This window comes from Rhynchophorus ferrugineus, unplaced genomic scaffold, assembly GCF_030347505.1.
Source record: "Rhynchophorus ferrugineus isolate W39M unplaced genomic scaffold, kcgeb_rfMv2 rfM6, whole genome shotgun sequence".
NCBI classification, from domain to species: Eukaryota; Metazoa; Arthropoda; class Insecta; order Coleoptera; family Curculionidae; genus Rhynchophorus; species Rhynchophorus ferrugineus.
Window position 1 is genome coordinate 9915791 of NW_027472585.1, and position 18715 is coordinate 9934505.

Genomic DNA, 18715 nt, shown 5'->3' on the forward strand with positions numbered 1-18715 from the left:
AATCACGACCGGCCAACTTTACGAGACCGTTTCGGTTCGGATTTTCGTCGAGGATGTTGGTTTTGGTTAGTTGGGTCGTGGGACAATAGCTGGTTCTTTTCACTTCACCAATAGCTTAAACCACTTCAGCTCGTTTCGTCTTCCACTCAATTCCCAATCAATTGATTGTAGTCCCAATATTAATAGTTCCTGAAATTCTATTTTGAATGATGGTGAGACACACGAATTCTCTAAAAGACTTATTATTTCAACTTGTGTATTTAGATGAAATATGGATATTTCAGAATGAGATTAATATACCCAATGGTCACATATTGCAAGATGGTAATAAAAACAGTGTTAAGGCAATAACATTGATGGAAAAGGTAAAGATTGGCATAACAGCTAATTATGCTTCATTAGTTTTAATATTTATTAATAATTCATTGCATATATATTGTTCTTCATGCTAGAAACAGGAATGGTTAATAGCTCCTTCGGTTTAGATGGACTCTATCAGATACATTGAAGAAGAAATTTTATAGAATCGTGAACAAATGTTAGATAGATTGGAAATTAACATCTTATTTACTCACTTGAATCCAAGACAGGATGATGAGAATCGAAAGAACTAAATTTGAGTATATAATTAATATTTGATAACTGTAGGAACCCCTATTGCAGAGTGTGAAATATTTACGCTTCCAGATATGTGTGTAATTGTTTTCTGTAATTGTAATTTGCTTAAAATGTATGAAGCGGGAAAGAATACCAACTCTTTTGTAGATATAGCAAATGTTTTAGGGATAATGCAGTGATGAAATCAAGCTTTAGCAAGAAAGGTGTATGCAGGTAACAATAGAACAAACTAAGGAGAAATATAGTGGTGTCAAATTGACTTTACAAGGAAATACTACCGAAGGATACAAGAACTAAGCCTAAAATGTAAATGTCTCTAATGAAAATAAAATATATCACTTGGATTGGATATACAATTGTTCATTAGGTGGATTAGGCCTTCAGGGGATACCACCACATAAATAACGCGTATAGAACTCTAACTCAAGGAAGATATGAAAAAGAGTTCAATGTATTTATAATAAAACAAAACCCTAACTATCAAACTATTGTAATTGTGTATTTAATCGTAGTTTTACGCCCTTGAATAACATATGCATTAGATCTACCAAAATGCTAAAAGAAATCATATTTCATAACAGTATTTTTGTTAAATTATTTTATTTATATTTGATTTTGTTGCATGTCAATGCCAAAATGAAGTACAAATCAGAGTAGATGCCACATTTTGCCGTTATTAATTCAGATGACGTGAGTCCACTGTTTTCTGGAACGGACTAAAGATGTATTTGACATAACAAGTTATATGATTTGAAAAGGTTACCATTCTAATCGCTGATTGATATCTTTTTTTTATTCAGATAGATATGCTTTTATTTTACTACATGGTACCAATATACAATATATAGTACGATTTATTACATAATTTTTGATGTTAGTAAATGGAAAACATATATTTTAAAATAAAAACGAAAAAGTAAGCACTTAAGATTTATTAGCTTTTTTACAAAAATTATATTTTCCTCTATTCGTTACTCTTGGGTTGGGTTTAACTGTAATCAAATCCTTAAACATATCTTGATCTATAACGGGCATACATAATGATGCTCGTCCTTTATAAAAGTACAACTCCGGGGGCTGTGCTGCGGTTCTTAGAGATTTACTGCTCTTCTCCGTCAAGCTGGATAATCTTCTTGCATCTTTCTTCTTATGTACTTCATGGCTAAGCTGAGTTTGCTTTTTTCTCAGGTTTCTTACTTGAACAGTTTTTAGCTGCACCTCTTCAATACACGCGTCCAGTTGTTCTTGGTCTTTCTGACACTGACGCTGAACCATCTCCATGTCATAAAGTAGATCTGGCTCACTCAACAACCCGCATTCTTTCATTTCTTTATCGAAAGCTTGCCGAAAATGGTCCTTTTTCTTTTTCGTTTCGTTCAAGTATTGCCTAGTATCCATGTACATCATTTCCAGACGATCCACTTCGTTTCGGAGATCGTAGAAGTCCCAATCTAAGGCGGCGCTTTTCTCCCTCATGTGAGCAAGAATCTGAATCGTATTCTGGCACTTGGTCCTCAGTCTGGTCAGTTCTTCTTCGCGTTCCTCGATTTTGTCCGCGTAACTGCGATTGTCCGATTTCAATTCTTCGTAATCGACCAGATGGAATTTGCTCCCTATGCGATTGATGACCTCCATTTGATCAAACTTCTCTTGCAACATTTCCTGAAACATACATTAGAGTTTAATCATTATGTTAACAGCGAAAATGTAATTATAAAATTCTTATATATAAACTATTAAGATTCACTGAGTTCACTGTTTTCTTAAACGGGCTATATATATATATATATATATATATATATATATATATATATATATATATATATATATATATAGCTATCTAAATTCGTGACGTCAAAACGTTGCAATGTTGCCGCATTAAATTTAAATTCATTTTGGCTTTCTTATCTAATAAATCTAAATCTCTTCTAAATCAAATAACTAAACGAAAACACTGTTTTCAAATATAATTTATTTTAACATTATAACACATCTAATGCATATATTATCGAAGGACCTAAAACTACAATTAATTATACAGTTATAATAGTTTGTAGGTTAGAGTTGTATTTTATTACATTTACATTGAACCTATTTTCCACACCACCTATGAGTTCTAAGTGCGATTTTTGTATGCTGTATGCTGTGTTTCCTTGTAATGTAATTTTAATATCATTATATTCCTTCTTAGTTTGTTCTGTTACTACCTGTATACCTCTTTCTTGATAAAACCAGATTTACTCACTGCAACTCCCTAACGCATTTCAATAGTATTCTTTCTCTTTTATTATTTCTATTTTATTTTATTTTATTATACGTTTTGAAAAAGTGTATTCTTTTAAAACCAATGTCCATTACACCTCTTTTCGGTGAATCCAAGTATGTATTTTTATTTTTTGTCGTATTTCAATGGCCGTATCCGTACTACGTCCGTATTCAGTGCAGCTGCAATGCGCTAAAAATATTTTCAATTAAAACCCCCGCAACTTAATATGTGACAGTAAATATACTCTCCTCTCTAACGAATTTTACTGGCAAGGGCCCCCTTATGATCTTCCTGTTCGAAACAACTAATTAAAGACGTAAGCTCTTCTATCTGGCTTTGGTACTTTTAAACAGAGTAATAAGCAGTGATTTTAGGTTCCTCAGAACAAGCAAAGCGTTAAAACACCCTTTCGCGGTTTATAACCTGTAGTTATTATAATTAATATTTTTGCAGATATTTGCAACCGAATTATTTTTGCAGGCTTACTTGTTGAAACTTATTATTTATAAACTAAAACTTATTACTGTTAAAACTTGTTAAACTTAACAGCATTGTATCGGACTATATACGTTAGAGATTTCAATAAATTATAGATGATTTATATATATTCCTAGTGTTTGGCAATGTTCTTCTTGCAAAAATATATTTTTAAGTAATTTAATTTAAGACCCTTGAGAAGTTTAGATAATATTCTCTATCCGAAACAATTGGCTTAAGTTTTACAAAACTTAAGATATTGGTCTATATGAGGCTTAAAAGAACATTTAACATGATTTTCTAAAATTGATGAAGAAAACTAAACGATCTTCAAAAAAATTTGTTGAACATTACATTGCGATAAAAAGTACAGATACTTACTTTCAGCTGAAGATATTTCAATCTCATTGTCGATACTTGGTTCATTTGAGTCCTCTGACGTTTCAGCAATCTATCTACGAGCTTGCTGGAGATAACGCTTCCCGTTTTGGCAAGAATTAATCCATAACCCAACTCCTCCTTAGTTTGAAGTCCGCCAAACATTTTCTCGACCACTACCCGTTTTTCGTCTCGCTTTTTTCGAAGAACTTCTAGTTCTTCAGCAATAGCCTCACGTTCTGATTTATTTATTTGAATCATTTCTCCATATGCTTCCAATTTCTGATTATATTTATTCACTAGATCTAGCGGTGGCTCTATATCTTTCAAGAAATATTCGACCCTACGCCTCTTAAACAACATTGATATTTTCTTGTGAAGGATGTTATTCTTGATTTTATTCACTAAAATGCATTCAGTGATAACGTCGTATCTCTCGTAGTACGGGTCACGGTCCAACTGTGATACTTCTTCTTCGGGAATCGATTGTTCTTCTTCTTCCGCAACCGATTCTTCAAATTCTTTGAACAGAGGTTGATTATCGCCTGGTGCTAAATCGAAAAAGGCTTCAATGTCGGCTTCGGATGCTTTTATTCTGCTTGCGCCTAATATGTCGTAAGAAGTGCTTTTTCTTTTTTCGGATATAGGGGCCTGAATATTATATTCCTCAGTTGAAACCTATAAAAAGTAAAGGAGTTGTTACAAAACTGTTGAAAATATCTTCATTAGTTTTGTTACGTAACATATTGTCAATACTAATACGTTGGTGATGCAATGTGACATTACAGACTATTAACATCTAATATTTATTTGAAAGAAGTGGTTATTTAATATTAAGTTACAGAGGTTGTACTATTTCTTCACTTTTATTGGCTTAAATATTATAAAACCTAATATAGTTCAATCAATATCTTCGAAAGGTACTTCAAACGTAAAGGGTATATAAGAATAAGTATAGAAGCAAAAAGTAGGAAGTAGAACCATTTTGATTGCGCGCCATCTTGATTTTGTAGCGGTTAGCTCAGTTTTGCTTTAACCATTGTGTTTTGTTGACGTCCAAATTTTATTATGGAGAAATATACGCTACAAGAACGAGCAAATATAGTAATTTATTGAAAATAATCGTTCCATTTTTGCCACTCAACGCAAATAGCGTCAAAAATATTCTAATCTAATGCCTCACATGCGAATTTTCGACAGTACGGTACGACGGCAGACAGGCCTCGTTCTGGAAGACAACGAGCGTCTCGTAACGCTGAAAATGTGGCTCTGGTGCGCCATAGTGTTGCAGAGTATCCAGAAACATCAATTCCAAGACTTTCCAGTAAACTGACTTGAAAATATTCCCGTATAAAATTCAATTAGTCCAAAAATTGCTACCGAAAAAACCTGATCAGCGAGTTTAGTACAATAATGCAACCCTAAGTCGGTCTGGTGAAATTCAAGATTTTTCTTATAAATTAATAATGAGCGGTGAAACCTATTTTCTTTTCAGCGGCCGGATAAATAAACAGAACACTTGGTTTTGGGGAACACAAATTTGGGAAATTCAGCCTCAGATGTTTCAGGATGTCATGAAAAATGCCTTAACAAATTGAAAGTTGCATAACGAATGGCGGTTACCATTCAGCCTATATAATTTCTCAATCATGAGGGAAAAAATGTAAAAACCAAATATACTTTTTATGAAAACCAAACTTACTTATATTTTCTTTTAGTAATGTTATAGGCAATCAAAATGGTAGCGGGGCTTTTGCCACACGTTGTATTACCTTTATGTGAGAAATTTCTTTGTATTCTTGACAAAACTATGTCGAAACTCTAATGATTAAATAATAACCTTATCATCCTCCACATCGGCAGATAAATCCTTTTCCGGTTGATCTGTTAACTTTTGAGTGGTCTCAATTGCCTCTTGATCAGGTATTAATTCCTGCATCGAAGATACTTTCTCACCATCACCATCCTCCTCAATCTCTCGCATACCCTCTATGGATCCGTAGGATTTAGGTTCCGGTACGAATTTCTCGAAGAAATCAGTTTTGAGTTCATCGTCGGTTGGTTTCTCACTCGCCACATCGATGATTTGGCTGTCAGAGGGCTCGTTGGTTACAACTTCCGATTTGGATTTGACCAAATTCGAAAGGGACGTAAATAGATCCCGTTGACTCATAACGATAAAGGAAAATAAAAAAAATAAAACAAAAAATGATTAGGATTCTAAATTAGTGAACATAACACTTGGTGACATTAATGACATTAAGTGCCATTATCATAGAGTGTCATTATTGACAATATTATACAGACGAAACATTGAGCAGATAGTCATCTATTTCAAGAATATACAGTGTCAAATATAAATAAATTCGTTCGGTTGTCAAATGTCTGCAATATTTTGAAAAACTTTAGTTATAAGAAGTTTTAAGCCGGCAAAAGTTTTGCTTATTTTGATAAATCTTAAACCGCTTTTTAATATTTTTGATTACTCTGGTTGCCCTATCTCTGTTTACCTGTCACTTGGTAGATATAAATGAAATAGTTAATTGTGTTTTATGTAAATGACATTTTTAGAATTAGGAATGCTAAAAGATTCACAGTCGACCAAATGACTGAATAATATGGCCACAGAATGTAACATCTTCTTCCCTATTACTGTAAATTCAATCAAATCGAATTGTTATGGGATGTAGCGAAGAATTAATGTAGTAGATATGGAAGCCGAGGAAGATATACAGACAAGCATTGTTTGGATATGTGGAAAGGATTGTCTACTTCCTTCGGATCAGATGAACTCCATCAGAGACACGGAAAAGAAAATTGATAAATGGTGGAATAGTGAACTAGTGTCGGATTGGAAATTTACAGCTTAGTTGCTGACTTCAATAGTGGCTCCTAATGTGATAGTGAGTGAACGAAAGCTTCTGGATATAGGATTATGATTTAAGGCTGATAATAGGACAAGGCGATGAGAGTGGAAACAACTAAAGGTGGGAATATAATTAATATTGGAAAACTATAAAAATTCGTATTGTAAGATGTGAAAGATTTCTGTGCATAGATATATGTGTAATTGTTCAGAATTATATATGAACATTAGGCTAAATTTCATGTAGATATTGTAAATGCATTGGGGAGTATTCAGTGATTAAATCTAATTTTAACAAGAATAGTGTACATAGACAATGACGTAAAAAGCAACGTACCAAACCAACATAAAAAGAAAAATATGTTCTCTAATGAAAGTAAAATACATTACATGGACATAGAATTGTTAATTAGATGGATTGGGCCTCCAGGGGTATTACATAAAAAAACGCTTCTAGAACTCTACTTAATGGGTGGTGTAGAAAAGAGTTCCATGTAAATATAATAAAACAACTCTAACCGAGAAACTATTTTGTTTGTTCTGGCCTAAAATCAGGCGGTGGAATACATGACGCATACCTGGTCGAGGTCTGGAGACTTGCCCTGTAGTGACAATTTGGACAGGTTTTGTGTGACTGCCTCTGAGCTTACCAATATACTAAACCGAAACTGCTTGAGCGAGAGCTTTTTTAACTAGGTAATCGATATTCTGTCGAAACCTGGAGATTTTTTTGGTTTGAAGTTTGCCGATCATAGTCTGTAGAGACATTGGAGACACGAAATGGTTGAGGTTACTGGTCTTTTAATGGAGTTAGATTCGTTGATGACAATGTCGTTGTCTTTATCTACGTACTACGTACTATCTTTACAGTTTAAATTATTCGATAATATATGCATTATATATACTATAATGTTAAATATATATATATATATATATATATATATATATATATATATTTGATGTTTTGTTTCATTATTTTATTTACACCACAATTTTTTTATATGTCAAAGCCAAAATAAACTAAAACTCAGAGTTAATGCGACGTTTTAACGTCTTAAATAGATATTATATAGGTTCACTGCTACTTTGGATTAACTATATGCCAAAATAGATTGATTAAAAGTGGAGAAATCGGCTTTAAAAATAATATTGTGAAAATCCGATATCGTACTGCACCAATGCAAATCACTGTACCTCCAGCTGAACAGCTCATCATCGATGGTTTAAATTCGAATTTCGAAATCATCTTAAGCAGCGCAACGGTTTAAATTGCCGATTGACGTTATCCATCAGGTCTGAATTATTACATAACACGAAATTGCTCAAAATTGTTAAGTGATCGGGGCCGGTAAATTCGCGGTCCGATTCAGCCACAGACAGTTTCCTTATATACGAGTTTTCTTTTTTCGCGGTTTTCTGACGGTTGATGTCGATCATCTAATCCATGGGCGTACCAGCAATCCATAATACTATTGCTTTATAAAATACCGGGATAGTATATAGCCCAATTATAAGCATCGTATTACTAAGTTTAAGAATAAACTTTTTTCTCTTCCTTGTTTTTATTCATTTGTTTCATAGCACGAAGGACCTAGGATATTCGAAAAAAACATTCAATTTATTTCTAACAAAAATTCGATATTATATACTTTTGTTTTACCAAAAATATTGATACAAGTTTTAATCAATCTACTGACCATTTTCCTGTAATAATTACAGTTTTATTAAGCACCGTCAAAAATAAACCACCGTCTATGTGTAATAATAGAACTAACTGACAACTATTTGAAGGAAGCATAGACAGGATAACATATTTAAATTTACCAATTTTTTAATAAACGAAAATTAATATGAAGATATCAGCAGTAAACTTTACAACAAATATACAGGAGGCAGCATGGTACGCGACCACTAACAGTGGAACATCTACAAGAAAACTTATTAAGTATCATCTGCAATGCAGGAAGAAATAACAAAAAAAAGGATTCTAGGAAAGAATTGCCAAAGAGTAAGAAGTGCAGAAAACTCTATACAGTAATAAAAGAGCTGAAAGAGTTGATCCAAAGTGAACAAAAGCAAGAAATTTAAGAATACTTGGAAAATATGGAATCAGTTGAGGCTACAGATTATACATCATGGAAAGCAACGAGACACCTAAAAAGCTATCAGCAACATAATCCACCTATTAAAAAAATGACAATTATTGAGCTACAACCAAAAAACAAAAAAAAAGTTCCAAAAAAATAATGATGTAATCTCACTAAAATATTAAAATATTTTCTATCACTTACGATAATTTTGAATGCAGTATTATACAAATTCGAAATAATATTGATAACATAATTAGTGAAATATCAGATATAATAAGCCATGAGCCACCAGCAAGTAAACGCAACTATCCAGACTGTCAATTTGATCATCGAATTTCTGCTTTTGAGGTGTGTGATGTTATAATAAATTGATCAAAAGATCGACTTCATTTTAAAGAGCAAACAGTAGTTGCATCACTTTTCTTTTCAAAATACTTCAGAGAGTGTTACGGTAAATTTCTTGAGGATAAACTCACTCTCGTATGTTCCTTCTGTATAACATTTATAGAGAACGATTACGAACTGAACTGCCAGTTGTCTAATCAAGAAATGATTATAGAACATTAAACGGTGCATTACCTATAATTTTTGAAAGCAAACAATCGTGGTAACAATTCACATGACAACATCAGAGGTCAAAAGGTATTCTTCAACACTAAAGAGCATCAAAACGTTTCTCAGAAATTCAATGACCGATGATAGTTTAACAGCTCTTTTCATGCTATCTATTGAAAAATACATTATCTCCAAAGTAAACAATTTTAATGAAAAATGGTTACCAAATTTGAGAATAGAAAAGAACGTAGGCATAAGAAATACTTGTAGTTCTTGGGAAATAAAATACAAAAATTCAACAAAACTTTATAATGATCACTATCTTGATATTATACAAGGTACTATAATGGTGATTACAATAACATTCATCTATAAACTATATCAATAAAATGTTCTTATAGAGGCTCTAAGAAACTGTATGATTTCCAGTCAAGGCGCCGGCCTTTGTATCCAAAAAATGTACTTTCAGTATTTCCATCGCTCGGTCCTGATACCATATCCTCCTCGATTATCAGGGGCCCTCTACGTAATTCGTCAACAATGCCATTCAGAATTTTCTTATATCGATATAATTTCTATTCTAATTATATAGATATGATTTCGTATATAATATTAATTACTACATTTAATTTGTACTTGGATTAACTCACAAGCAAGACGAGTGCGAAATACATCGATATGTATTTCTCAATTATAAAATTATAATAACTTAAGCTACAGTTTACAAAAGTGTTAAATGCATACACTTTATATAAGTTCAGTATTTGTTGCTTCCGCTTTAGTATGATTTAGTAATTTTCTTTCGTATTTTAAGGCGAAATCTTGGATAACTTCGCAAGTTCAATTGATTTCCAGGGCATCGTGCAGTTCTCCTTTGACTACGTAGCGATATGCATTGGTAATTAATCGAAGAATATTGTTTTAGCAACGTTGATTTGAATTTTTAGTACAACCCAATATTTGCACCCCATAGGTCCAAATTGGCTTTATGATTGCCTGATATTTATAAAAGAATCGGTAAGTTTTTTTCAACTGTTATTTCCAAACTTTTTAAAGGTATGTATGCTCTAAATAGTACCTGTGTTTATTTCCTCTAATAATTATATCATCGTCACAGCTACTAATAACCAAAGTTGATAAATAATTATGTATCCTGACACAGAAAAGTAAACGAACGATATATTAGAGGACGTCAGACATTTTCTGATCTCCAATAGTCCATTTTAATTCGACAACGTTGTTCGACATTTCCCAGAACCATCTGACACAGATTCTTCGACGAGGTCGTTTCTGCTAAACGCCAACGGTGCAGGTCTATCAGCCAGATAGCCATTTTCTCGGTAGAGTTTATGCCCGATGCGATGGCATTTTTCATTTCGCTGCCGTTATCTATAACCCCGATACATCTTATGAAAGAGAAACAACGCCCGCTCTAAGTCACCGATTTACGACCGCGTACACCACTGGTCGCGATTTAGACCGACAACAGTGCCGCCCTTTACAATATCAATCAAAAACGCAAAAATCACAAAAATTTAAGCTAATTTTATAGTCAATGCACTAATAAATATATAACAATATTCGCATCATGATATACAGAATTATACTATAAAGTCAAATTACTTTATGTATTTGTTTTAATTAGTTATTTATAATTTAAGTCACTTCAACAGTACAACGAACTTTGTAAAATATGAACAAGTATATAAATACTTAAGTATATATAATTATATATAAATATTTTAATTGATATACAGATGTAAAAACTTAAAAATGGCGTAAAATAAAACAACCAATCTTCTCTTTATTACTAAATCTTATAAGCGGGAAGACTTTTAGGCCCAAAAATTTTGTGGAATATGGCCTACAAATAAGTAAATTCCAATAAAACAATATACGCCTTAATCAAGCAACCAGTAATAGCCGTTAGATCGGGGTTACATAATATTTTAGGCTCTATTTCCATTAGACCTATCGGACCCGCTACCGCGACCCGCGTATTCTATATATTTTGTACTACTTGTGATTATTCCCGTATTTGCATTTGCAAATATTTCACCCCAGTATAGATTATCTGTACTAAAATTCCACATTAACAGGAGTGGTCGGTTTACAAGGTATTTAGATATTTCCAGCAACTTTGCAGATTCATAATAAATGAATCAATCCATTTGTAACAAATTTCAAAAAAAAGGAGGAAGTTCTATATTTGACTACATATTTTTTTATGAATGTTCACCGAGTTCTGCGTCAATTGTGGAGCGATATTCAAAATTATTTTTTTATTCAAAAGAATGTATTTTCGAGACGGCCCAATTGGAGACAAGTCAGGATCTGATAGTGGAATCCGGGGAAATCGAGAGAAAGCCTCAAATTTCAAAGGCTAGTACAATGTTTCCACATATTTCTATAGCTAAAATAAACAGATATTTTTGTATAATGTTATTGCTGATCTGATATGGTGGAAGACACAATCCCTCAATTTAGGTAAGCTGATGGTGAGACAGCGACCGAACTGCTATACCCGTCGGGGGTTTTTGAGGAGTCTTTAGTAAGAATTTACTTACCATAGTCGTTCAGTACAAAAGCCGTTCAGTTCGTTCCGTAGTTTGAAGCACTCCTTATTTTCAATCATTGTTTCCGTATTCCTATATTTCCTCATGCGGGCTACATCTTTACTTGGCCTACCGATTGTAATAAAAAATTGAACGGACTTCAAAAAATAAATAAGGAACTCACTAAAAAGTAAAAAATAATCAAATTTGGATTTTTAACACAAAATAATATATGTACATAATAATAATTGTAATAACTATATAAAATTAGGCAAAAACCTTATTTAACCTATCTACTATACGATTTTTATATTTCATTATATACACAGAATTTAGCTGAATACCTAACTAAATGTATTCATCTATTTTATTTTAACAATACTATTTTTACAATATAATATTATTTTAACTACTACCCACTGATCAGTTTGAAGTCGGTGCCGAGCACAAACTATACAAAATAATATAGTTTTGTGTCATATACACAAAATAAAATTACGAACAAAACAAATCTAATTTGTTGCTATTACTGCAACAACCACAACATTTAATTCCATTGATTATATCGAGCAATTCTTAAATTCGATTATAAGGACGTAATCAATATAGTTGATAAAATGCTCATGGAATTTCACTCAAATGAAACCTTTTTAAGTTATGTTTCTAGTGAGCTGTTGATAGACAGTTTTAAGATTGGCAATTATAGATGAAGTTTAAGATCTATAGGACGTAATGTTTAAAATTATGATGGTAAGCTTAAGAGCAATGTAAATTTAACTTCTAAGAAAGTTTTAAAAAAATGGGTTAAGTCAATTAGTCAAGCTATCACTCAGGAGGATTATAAATTGCTCAAGGAGATCCGGATTACTGTCTCTGGAAAAGTTTGGATGGAATTGAGAATTGCAGTACTTGGTTTAAGAGAGAAGAGGGAAGATCTGGATCATTATATACTTCATGTAATGTAATATTTAACCAGAAAATGTTATAACCTAACTGATTATTATATTCTGCACACCAAGTTAAGATATAACACGGTATGGTCAAATAGTCTGATTAAAAACAGCTGAAACTCTTAACTAAATCTTTCCCACGATCTATACCACCCCATGTAAATGTCTAGAAACATACTGTTCATCAACTGGTCGAAATATTTTAGAGAGCTTAAGCTTGGTTTTCATTCAATAAGTTTCGTAATTAAAAGTCTTTTGAATTTTTCTCATGCCTATCATTGACATTAAAACCCTCGAGTTTAATAGGCAGTTTAAGTTATGCGACAGTGATTGTTTTTACCAACTGATCAAAGTAATGCAAGCACCTAGTATATTTATTTTTACAAATTTGTGTAATGTGAGTTTGAAGAAGTAAGAGCTCGATAGTTATTTTAAACCTACATATAGTAGTTAATTAAACAGAGAAATAATCTGTATAAAGTTATGTTTAATGTATTCCATTTCTAACCAAATTTGTTCAATGATAAGGTAAAACCTCAATAAGTATAAACAGACCGGTCGGTTTGATATTGCGGCTAAATATGTACATTTAAAACAGCCTATATATTTTGTTCCGTTGGTGATAAATCACCACTCGGGTACAAAACTTGGAATAAACGACCTATCTCGTTTTCGTGCCTGTCATCGTTAACGCCGTTTCGAGAGTCGGCCATTTTTATTGGCCCGCCACCGCCGTTTTTCCGCTTCCTGAATAAATTGATCGTCGCCCAACGGCCAATTTAACGTCGGTTCGTGTCTTCGCCAAAGGTCACCACGAAAAGCTCACGCCCGTACGGCTTAGAGACTACAGGGAAGCGAACAAGATGTAGTATATGATTGGCTAGTTGAGCGCATGCTCATTTAAATTAAATGAATAGCATCTCAAGTCTTAGTTTCCTTATTTCTCGATTTCGTGAATAATTAAATATGCTTAACAATATTGTTTACCTGATTGTTTAAACTAGTGATATTGCTGTGGTCGGAACTCGACCACAATGTATAAAATTAATCACGTTTTTCTCATAATAGAGTAAAAGGTGTATTATTTTCACAGTCTTTTCAATATAACATCAGAAATATATCACTACATAGTATAAAACAAAGTCGCCTTTTCTGTCCCTATATCCCTATGTGCGCTTAAATCTTTAAAACTACGCAACGGATTTTGATGCGGTTTTTTTCAATAGACAGAGTGATTCAAGAGGAAGGTTTATATGTATAATACATGTATAATATACTAAGGCAACATTGCCAATTTTAGAGGTTTCTAACGTGATGTCGTAAATTAACCTATTTTTTTAGGCTTATTTAGCAATTAGCAAAAACGCTGCCTAACCCTACGAGTTAGATCAAATTAATGTACTACAGTATTGTACGCCATAAAAAGGTCTACAAAAAAGTCCGCGATGGTATATGTTTATCTTTTAGGAATAACCCACATTAACCATTTTTATTGTTTACTTTTTACGTGAGAAAATGGCTTATTTACGAAACTATTTTAAGCAATACGGCATTAATCCTTATCGAATTAAGTACCTTAAATACAGTGTGCAATTAATATAGATCAATATGGTTCCTTACAGCATGTAAATTAAACAAATATTTTCGGAGATATTACAAATTTAAAATTTGCGTTTAAAAATGTGTAATGTAATAAAAATTGTATGAATTTAGATATTCCAAAGATAGCAGGAAATCTTCATAGTAAGTATAGGGGAAGAGGAATTGTTTTACTCCAAATTTAATGCGTGCAGGCCAAGGGCAGTAATGAATGAATCAAAAATACTGGATCGATTTTAATCATGTTTTCATTGAGTGACATAGGCATATATATTTTATGCCCGTGCAAAGTCGGAGCGGGCCGCTATGTTTTTATATACAACGTTCATATTTTTTCTGTAGTGTATTTAATTTAGTATCAGCATTGCACCCGTGCGAAGCCGGGGCGGGTCGCTGGTATAATATATAATATTAATTAAAATACTTCTTCTTCTATTTTCCTATGTGTTCTATCTATGCAAATTATGTAGTTAATTTCATTTTATCTCCTGCATATTTTCATTACTTCATTTATGTATTCATATAGTCCTTATCATTTATCCATATTTCTCATCTAAAATATATATTACAAAAGAAGTAAATACACCAACATTAAAGAGCTGATTAACATAATAATTTCTTTACCTAAATTTTTAAATAAAATTGCATCTTTGCCTATTTATTTCACTATTCAATCCCTTCCTGGCAGATAGCATGTCTTCAGTTTGACTTCTATGGCTTTACGGTATGAACGCACATCATACCAGCTTATAATCTAATGGTGGGTACAGAGCTGAGCATTTGAGGCGGATTTCGTGGGAAAATTGAAAATGCGCATGTGCAGAACTGAATTCGGCGAACATTCGTGATGAACAGGTTTCAAAATTGGTTCAAAGTCGTAGTGCGCATGCACTTTGCTTAGTTCCAGTGTTCGCCACAATGACCGTCAGCGCTTGGCGATGAACAGAACGCAGTTCTAGGAACCGCTGATCTAGCCAACAGTTTTGAGCGAACTTTAAAAAACACGAAAAATTAAAATATTTGTATTTTACATGCAGGAATCTTATTGTGGTATCTCAAATAATATTTACCTTTGATTTCTATTTTGTAAATGGTAATTACAAAAAACGTCTCAAAATTATGAATTGTTTTTCTTATCATTCATTGAAGGGAATTACATTTATTGATACTCTCCATAGTACAACATTTGTGAAATAATGTGGAAAAAGTATTTCACAACTTGTGACAGAAAAGATGTTAAATAATAATCTCATATAAAATAAGTATTAACAACATGACAACAATCAGTTTGCCAAGTAATTTTATTTATTAACATGTAAAAATAACCGCCCATTAAACGCAATAGACTTAACATTCTTAGCTTCTTTCTAAAAAGAAGTATATCTTCGACCTAAAATATAAAGTAAAACTCAATAAACACAGTAGTTTTAAAGAAAAGGGTCACTTACCTATGTTATTCTTTAGACAGCATATATATATTACTAGTTTTATTATTTCATTTTTTGTGTTACTTATTCATTTATTCCAAGATATGTTTGAAATATGCTTGTTAGCAAATATATTTTAAAACTTTAGAATTTGAAAAGATATAGCATAATATCATCTTATAAGGACTGTGGCTCTTCCATCCAAATCATCTTGCACTTGTCAACTCTTATTTTTTCATACTAACTACTTAGCCATTGTGTCTGAAATAATATAAACCTAGTTATCAAATATGTCACCTTCAAAATAGTTATAAAATATATACCTGTTTATATAATTTCGGTCCCTATAATTGACGGATGAATTGCCTGATGACTCCATTTATACATTTTGTGAAACCAAATAAAGGTAATATTCTTAATTTAAGGTTTTATTATGTCTACCTCATAGTTAAATTTACACATATACATTTTTTTCTCTTGGGACTGAATATATCTTCTGGTAATTATGGATTATTTTGCAATCGTTACAGAATTGTAACTGTTTTAAATCTCTTCACGAATCTATAAAAAGAATATCAAAGCCGTATAAAAATAAGAGTTTTATTTTATATTCTTACCATAAACTTAAAACGAGTTCAATTTCAATATTATTCGTATTTTCTTCCTTATCTTTACTTTTTTTATTATACTACCCACTATACTTAAAATAATTTGATACTCTTTTAAAAATGATTGGCCGGTAGGTATTATTTTAGCAATAAACATTAATTTTAAGAAAAGAACACTACACGTACCATCGAAAACTGATTCACAAAACATTTTTTTGGCAGGTCATTGTGGCTATAATATAAAGTATGCTTAGAAACAAAATGACAGAGAGTTTCGAACTAAACGATGACAACCGTCTAATGATTTTCGGAGACATTTTTGAAAATTTCCGAGAGGACCCGAACGCCCCATGAATTGATTTCGATCATCTCGAACAAAGAGATTTTCGCCGAATCTATGCAGAATCTTCGCGCAAACCCCGAACGTTCGCTTCGTTCAATACTGTACTGTACCATAATCGTAACAATAACGGACGTCTAGTGAGATCATAAAGGGAAGCAGAAGCACGAGATCTTGCCATTAGGGGTAATAGTACGCGCTTACGCGCTAAAGTGAAGTTTAAACGCAAATATATATAAAAAAAAAAAAAAAATATATATATATATATATATATATATATATATATATATATATATATATATATATATATATATATTCATCTTTTAATGAACGTGCAATATGTTATAACGCAAAAAGCCTAATAGAGCCTAAAAGAGGCAAACACGCTAAATACCCTATTACCAAGAGCCAGCAGCAACCACATTTGGTAGCATTTATGTATGCTTCAGATTGTCAATAAACTATTTTTACAACATAGAACAAACATGCAACTTATAATGAATAATAGAGATATTATCTATAAATAATAACAGTGCTAGGAAGTATGACATTCACTAAAAATAATGAACGTGCAATGAGATCACGGGAGTTGGCGCGCGATGTCCTGTCACTAGGTCTCGTTAGGATTAAACTGAATTCTCAGATAAATAAATTAAAACTGCACTCACCGCTCCAGCTCCAGTTATAATGAATATTTAGTGCGTATAAAGAAAAAGCCAAAGGCCACAGATTAGATTTGCTGCCATCAAGAGCCAGCAGATATCTCTTCCCGTGGAGTGTATAGTTTATGTATACTTCAAATTGTTCATAGATCGTAACTACAAATCAGAAATTTTAGCCACTTTGGCGTTGGTTTCTGGATTGTAAAATAGTTATAATTTATATGGACAGTTGCTACCATAATACGATTACCTTTGATTCACTGTAATTTAAAAATTATGGGGAATATACGACGATTCGAAGAAATAATAAAATATCCAGAAAATATAAATAAATATAGCTCCATTTTACAAATTTTATTTACAGGAAATAATGACGCGACTAGAATACTTTAGGACCCTTTTTCAGAAATTTAAGACCACGAACCAAGAAAAAAATCACCGCTACGAACCTGTCTCCGACGATCCATAGACGAAGCCAAAGGCAAAACCTCACCGCGCCAGATATAGCGATTCAACAACTTAATACCGGCCGGACAATAAAGAACGTTTAACAAAGTCGAATTTTTTAACGACGTCGCTATTCTCCCGACTCGATATCCAGTTCCAAGGCCGCGCCACGTGAAGTACGATCGATTTTTCTTTTTTTCCAAATGCGGCCCATTGTTTTAAAAACAGTTGGCCGGCCTGTTACCGTAGGTCAGGCATATCGAGATTTCGACGTCGTTTTTTGTCAGAAAACACGCGTATCGTCGCTGGTAGGTACTTTGTAAGGGATCTTATGGTGAGTATAGACATGAACGAAGCGAATGGTTTGGGCTCTGCGCGAGACCATGCGCGAAGATTCGCCGAACAGCTCTCCATTAGGATAGATTAAAAGTCATCGTGGTCCAAACATTCGGCTACTTTCGGCACTATTCGTGTATTCGTCGGCGCAATCTACTCGCCTCAAGCCGAAATGCTAGAAGTCGATGTTGCCAAATTTACAGCTAGGATTGGCTTTATGGATGTATTTTACTTTAGAAAAATAATATATTTAACAGCATTATCTGAAATGAATTTTCATGTTTTGTTTTGAAACCAAAAATAATAATAGAGTAGATACGTTTTTTACTATTTAGTATGGTACTATGCATTCCTCAAATGAAATGTAAAAAAGGTAAGCGTTTGATATGGCCTTTTAGAAAGTTATATTTTGACATTCCTTTTTACTTAAAAAAAGACCTGTTAATTTAACATTTTAGCATTTTAACAGGATTACATATATGGAGAGTCAAAGTTAAGTTTAGTCTCACTTGTTACAAATAGAATAAATTAATTAAATGAC

General features: G+C 32.6%; 2 protein-coding genes and 1 long non-coding RNA gene across 5 annotated transcripts in view; 1 reads left to right on the top strand and 2 right to left on the bottom strand.

Annotated features, from left to right (window-relative positions):
- LOC143199141 (ATP-dependent DNA helicase Pif1-like) overlaps positions 1-18715 on the top strand; it is a 346278-nt gene that overhangs the window by 65712 nt on the left and 261851 nt on the right. The gene's annotated exons all lie outside the window — the stretch shown is intronic.
- LOC143197990 (uncharacterized) lies at positions 1536-13969 on the bottom strand. Of its 3 annotated transcripts, XM_076406885.1 has the most exons (4): positions 13743-13969; positions 11818-11988; positions 3743-4417; positions 1536-2280 (listed from the first exon to the last, which is right to left on the bottom strand). In XM_076406885.1, exons 2-4 carry the CDS (start codon positions 11818-11820, stop codon positions 1543-1545), a joined length of 1416 nt encoding a protein of 471 aa, XP_076263000.1. In that variant the 5' UTR covers positions 11821-11988; positions 13743-13969; the 3' UTR covers positions 1536-1542. The 3 variants fall into 3 exon arrangements, with proteins under 3 accessions (XP_076263000.1, XP_076262999.1, XP_076262998.1); XM_076406884.1 differs by lacking the exon at positions 13743-13969 and having other exon boundaries at positions 11818-12069; XM_076406883.1 differs by lacking the exons at positions 11818-11988; positions 13743-13969 and adding an exon at positions 5580-7452.
- LOC143198339 (uncharacterized) lies at positions 14528-16901 on the bottom strand. The gene is made up of 5 exons (XR_013006198.1): positions 16105-16901; positions 15803-16042; positions 15425-15744; positions 14979-15346; positions 14528-14907 (listed from the first exon to the last, which is right to left on the bottom strand). It is a non-coding gene; the product is annotated as an uncharacterized LOC143198339 (long non-coding RNA).